This window comes from Oxyura jamaicensis, chromosome 2, assembly GCF_011077185.1.
Source record: "Oxyura jamaicensis isolate SHBP4307 breed ruddy duck chromosome 2, BPBGC_Ojam_1.0, whole genome shotgun sequence".
Lineage (NCBI taxonomy): Eukaryota > Metazoa > Chordata > Aves > Anseriformes > Anatidae > Oxyura > Oxyura jamaicensis.
Window position 1 is genome coordinate 43,009,807 of NC_048894.1, and position 6,132 is coordinate 43,015,938.

Consider the following 6,132-nt stretch of genomic DNA (forward strand, 5'->3'; position numbering starts at 1 on the left):
ATAAGATCCCCTCTTAGTCTTCTCTTCTCCAGGCTGAAGAGACCCAGGTCTCTCAGCCTTTCTTCATAGGGAAGATGCTCCAGGCCCCATATCATCCTTGTGGCCCTCCACTGCACTCTTTCCAGGGGGTCCCTGTCTTTTTTGTACAGGGGAGCCCAGAACTGGACACAATACTCCAGGTGAGGCCTGACCAGGGCAGAGTAGAGGGGGAGGATCACCTCCCTCGACCTGCTGGCCACGCTCCTTTTAATGCTTTCAAGGATCCCATTAGCCCTCTTGGCCACCAGGGCACACTGCTGGCTCACAGCCAACCTGTCATCTACCAGGACCCCCAGGTCCTTCTCCTCAGAGCTCGTCTCCAGCAGGTCGTCCCCCAGCCTGTACTGATACTTCTGGTTGTTCCTTCCCTGGTGCAGGACTCTACACTTGCTCTTATTAAATCTCATTTGGTTTCTTCCTGCCCATCTCTCCAGCCGGTCCAGGTCTTGCTGAAGGGCAGCACAGCCTTCTGGCATGTCAGCCGCTCCTCCCCACTTTGTGTCATCGGCGTACTTGCTGAGGGCAGACACTATTCCCTCATCAAGGTCGTCAATGAAGATGTTGAACAAGACCGGACCCAGCACCGACCCCTGGGGAACACCGCTAGTCACACGGTAGTTACTAATCTGTGAAGATTAATCACTATTCCATGCTAATGCTAATTTTATCCTTGGCTTACCTTCCAAGCTCCAGAGAGCCACTTAGTGCCAGGGAAGTTTCCTTAACTGGCATCCCCAGCGAAGGGGAGATCACCACCTCTGCAAGCCAGCTGCCCCAGCCTGGTTATATGCTGTGCCCGTTATCATCTGTGGTCAAGTGCTTCACAGCAGCTGGCAGTTTTAGATTTTCTAAAACTGATATGAGTGCATCTTGTGCAAAGACAAAAGTAGTTTTCACCACACGTGTTGCAAGGCCAATTCAGCATTGACTACAGCCTAGGTTACTACCAAGTCAAACCTCTGGCAGTTCTACTGCCACAGGATGTCCTGTCCCTCCACTTTAGGTCTGCTTGAGAAAAATAAGTTTAAGAAGCTCAATAGACACAAGCTGACTTGCAGTGTAACTAGGGAAGCAATGGCAAGCAGCTTAAGAGACAACCTTTCTTGTTGAGACCCTGACTTTTGCCAATGGATAAGATCATATTTATGAGGCTTTTCCGTTTGCATAAGGTGAGATGTGACAACGGACCAGGGCATCCTAGCCTTAGAGCTGAAAATTGTTCCAAATGATCTAAATTTAACCAACTAGAATTGTTGCTACTTCCCTGACAAAAGAGCTGGCCTCTAAGAACTGCTTTCCTCATCATATTTGTGGCACTGAAAAAATAACTCTGGTCCAGCAACTTATTCTTTAAAGACATCTCTATTTGCCAGCGCTCAACAAGCTCTTCATTAGGTAAAATCAAGACCACATATACAAAAGAAACAGCAAAAGAGATGGACATACATACATTTGAACCAGGTGAAAATCACTACTTAACATCTTTTGACTAATCCTCTGTTTTTCAACAATAACCATCTACAGAAGGAACCTCCACTGACATGTCACAAAACCACCACTTGCCTTTTAAATTTATTATTCCCTCATTGCCCATGTGTAAACCCCATAAAATAAGATGACTTGTGTGCACAGAGGGAAGAGAAAAAAAAAAAAAGGGGAATGGCCTCAATTTAGTCATGTCCCAGTGGGTCTCCTTGAGCCATCAATGCTTTACAGTTACCTCCAACAACCTCTACAGTTTTTGACAAGACAAAGTGAAAAGGGATGGAAGAAAATTAGCTCTTGAGTTTTGCTAAGCCTAAAGGGGTGGTTTCTGTACTCATTTGGGATGAGCATCAGGACTTATTACCCTGAATCTGACAATGGAGGGAGGGTGGGGGGGGGAAGGAAGGAGACAAATACAAAGGGATGTATTTCCATGTGTCTATTTTTCCACATTTGTACATGTGGTAAATGCTTGTGGAAATACAAATAGCCTTGACAGAAGCAGGCCGCTTGAAACAATTAAGGCCAATGAAATTAAGGCATGTGAAATCTAAACTGTCTAGTAGGCAATAAGGCAATAGTAGCTGAATGAGTATGAATAAGATTCCTCCAATGCATTAAAAAGTGATTGTTTTTGTTTGAATAAACAATTTAAAAATGCATTAATAATGAAAAAAAATATTTTTTGAACTTCTCAAATATCAAATTAAGCTTATTTGCTAAAGAGTAACTGCCAATAACATTCTTGCTAATTTACTCATGCAGAATTGCTTTATTTGACACTAACTATTTCTTGCAAACTTATGTTTTCCTTCATCTCACAGTGACATTCACAAAGATCCTAGTATCTTTTTTACCAGAGCAGATCTCCAGGGACAGGAGAGACCCTATCCCTCTGCTCTGACTAAAATACTACCTCTAGTGTCACATTACCAGAGCCTTAAAGTCACCCTGGTGCTCTACCATGCTTCACATTACACCTGCTTGAGATGGCAACGTCTTACATGAAATAAATGTTTGCTGACGCATCTCCCCATTCTGCTGGCAGACTCAAATCACATTAACACCCCAAACATACCATATACACACACTGAGAAGCCAGCAATTCAGAAGTTAAAAGGCAGCATATTGCACGAATGCTGTCTGCTCCCTTCCTCTTGTGGTTTCCAGCTCTGACTCTATTTGCTGTACTTGATGAACTAGTAACAACTTGCTTGAGACTCTGCTTAATAGACTCAGCCTTTATGCCCCACAAGGGAACATCTCATGATTGTTTTGTTTTGTGTTGTTTTCTTTTTTTTTTTTTTTTTCTCCTCCCCAAATACAGAATGCTCCAGGCTTTCTCCATGACAAAACAGCCTTAGAAAGCTACACTGATGTCAAATGACTGCAGGATAGTCGCAGTCCCGATCTGCTTCTGCAGCTAGCTAGGAGTGGGAATCTGCAGCTTGGTCCCTGCTTAAACATGGTGCTTTGCCATTTTTTGTGTTAGGGGAGACAAAGCCGAGAGTCCTCTTACTCATCCCTGTGCAGTCAGTAAGGCTGTCCTTGTGGATAGTGCTGATAACGTCAAAGAGAAATTAGGCTCAATCAGCAACATCCGAGACAAACCTCACAAGCACACAATTCCAGATACGTTAAGGGTGTTAAAAGTAATGTCACTCCCCAAGAGCAGTCCCACTGCATTCACAATCAGAGCAAGGATAACTCTGTGCAGGGTGAAACACATTCATGGCTTACAGCTCCACTGCAACTGTGTCCCTTTGCCAGCTGCTCTAGTAGCACAAAACAAACCCAACGCTACTGCTGCAACAGGCACATGCCCTTCAGCCTTTTTCTCCCAGATGTTTTTCCATGCAGATTTAGTGAGATCCATCTAAGAGTATATAAATTGGTACCAAAAGAAGAACGATTGCACATAAACCACAGATCTTGCTGGGCAGTTAAGTGCAGGCTCATGGAGAAGAAAAAAAAAAAAAAAAAAAGCAACAGACTTTAGCATCACAAGAACCAAAGATCCTCACTTCTCCAGCAGCTCAGGATAGCAAGAGCAAAACCTTTTCCCAAATCCCATGAGTTCAGGAACAAGGCTACAGGCAACATCCCCAGCAATGGCCCCAGACCAGCACAACTTCCTTCACCACCCCACCCATACAGGTTTTATTCACCAGACAGAGCCTGGCACAAAACACAGCAAGTCACCAAGGCAAAGGGAAGAGAGGACAGGGAGAATAAAGCATTTCTGATGAGGGAGAGCATTCAGCAGTTATAGGTGCTACTAATGAAGAAGGTAATAAAAGACCAAAGAACCTGCAGTAAGGGTGGGGATTTGATTATCACTACACTTATAAACATAAGTCATTTGTTTTGGAAGGAAATTAAGATTTTTCTAGCTTACTTTGGGCAATATTTGCACTGTTACTGAACTGAAAGGCATACTGGCATCTCTGTGACCACCAGAAGCTTATCTTTGGTGTTGTGTCATCAGAGGATATTAATATGAATGGTACTGGAAGGCACTTTTGGAGCTGCTGCCATTCACACAGCACTGCTACGTGCACACTACAGGCACTCTAGCACATACCTTACCATGTAAGAAAATCATCATGCAACATTACAAAGCTCATTCACTTGCAGCAAATTAAGCAAAAGTAAACTATCACTCTTAAATACTAAGTTTCTGGAACTTTCTTTCAAATATTTTATTTTATTTGGAGATTTTCCACCAATAGAGTTCTGGTAACTTACATTGCTCATAAATGCAAGATGCTGGACTTTGGGGAATTATACTAGGAGACTATTTCAACTTGGGAGTTAATTTTTTGTTGTTGTTCTTTTAGAGTCTCATCCATGCTTAGCATACAACTAAAAGAAGCATAGTAGATCCCAAGCCTTCTTGACTGTTTTCATAAGAGATTCCCAATTTGCAATAGATGTACAAGCTCTTAACAGCATTGATCTTGCAGGAGAGGACACAGCCACCTGCAAATGCTTGTACTGTTTTCTGGCTTAGCAACAAGTTTCTATGCTACCAAGGAATTCCTTGTTTTTTAATCTTTTTTAATGCAAATAATGGCATATCTGAAGCTGAGGTGCACCATAGTTTAGCCATTTATTTTCCAAGCTTCCCCAGAAATCTCATTATCGTACTAGTCATAGGTCTTTCACACTCCCAACTTCCATTAAGATATGGTCAACTTTTATTTTGTTACCTAATAACGTTAGATCTTCCTGCTAATACAGGTAAGTAATTTAACTCGCTAATACATTTATAAAATGGGATTAACTTCTCCCTTCCTGAGGCCATTTGCCCCAAAGCAAATCACCATATCGCCATGTCTAGTGCCTAAAAAAAAAAAAAAAAAAAAAAAAAGCACAACTCTTTAAAGATAATTAAGATAATTTATTACAACAAAAATACTGTAATGCAACACTGTTACGGTAATCGTTGCAAGCATTATACCTTCCTCAAACACTTGGCTGCGTCTCTGCAGCACCTCAGCAAGGGGAGGTTAGAAGGAGAGATGCAACAGGCAGGCAGGCTGGCTGCCCTTCCCCACGCACTCCTGGGGAAGCTCCTGGCCCCTCGGGAGCCGTGCACGAAGCCCCGACCCCCTCGCACCTTGCAGCCCCCCGGCAGGCGCAGCGAGCCCGGCTCGCCCCCGCCGCCCCACCGAAGCGAAAGGAGAGGGGAGGGGGACAGAAGGCGGCTCCGGCCCCGCGGCGTTTACCCTCCATCTCCTCCAGCCGCCGCCTCTGCGCCGAGCCCTCCTACGCCTTGCTGCAGCCGGGACCGGAGCTTCGCCCCGCACTCCCCTGACCGACCAGACCAACCCTGCCCCGGCCGGCCGGGCTGCCTGCGGGCCGCCTATTAATACCCGCAGCGCCGCTGGCCCGCCGCCAGCCGCCGCCTTCGCCGGGGGGGGGAGCAGGAGATGGCGGCGGGGCAATGGCCCCCAAGGGGCAGCTGCGGCCCTCAGGGGACTGGTGCTGAGCTCCGGTTTGGTGCCTGGAAGGGGAGCGGTGGCACAGAGCTTCCTGCGCCTCAACCTGAACCCACCCCGGTGGGGCTTCGTCGTGTGTTATTTTTGGTTTTAGTAAAATGAGAATGGGTGTTTTGGGGTGACAGAGGACTCAACCCGAAGTGTGGTGGGCTGAGTCCCTGCATGGCAGTGAGGGGAATTAAAGTTAGTTTCAGTTGGTTTGACCTTTCTGCCTGAGGTAGAAAGGCTCTGCTGAAACACCCGCATCTAGCTCTACTTAAGTCAACCTGAGAAATGCTTGAATTAAAGTTTAAGTGTTGCAATATAATTAAAACATACTGATATCCGTCTCAGGCCCTGGCTGACTCCTCTATGACAGCTTGCACTAGAGAAGCTGCAGTAGGTAGAATGGACAAGTTTTTAACGCCCGTGAGCTGTCCTTCTTCCTGAAGGAAGGAGATTGCTGTTGCTTGTGACTGCATTCCTTTCAGAGAGCCTGGCCCCCAGAGGAGAAACCATCCGGGTGGGTGAGCGGTGGTGCTGGCACAGTCAGGCCCTCCCAGGGAAGTTGGCTTTGCTGCCAAGCCTGCACAATTGTGCTTACACACCGTGGCTAATCAAAGCC

The 6,132-nt window shown here is 45.8% G+C and overlaps 1 protein-coding gene across 2 annotated transcripts in view; it reads right to left on the minus strand.

Annotated features, from left to right (window-relative positions):
• GADL1 (glutamate decarboxylase like 1) overlaps positions 1-5,354 on the minus strand; it is an 89,979-nt gene extending 84,625 nt beyond the window's left edge. The window contains exon 1 of one of the 2 annotated variants that reach the window (XM_035318882.1): positions 5,256-5,354. In XM_035318882.1, coding sequence (XP_035174773.1) covers positions 5,256-5,262 — 7 coding nt within the window. In that variant the 5' untranslated portion in view covers positions 5,263-5,354. The remainder of the gene's footprint in view (positions 1-5,255) is intronic. The other variant, XM_035318883.1, reaches the window with a different exon arrangement.
• Between the last annotated feature and the right edge of the window lie 778 nt (positions 5,355-6,132).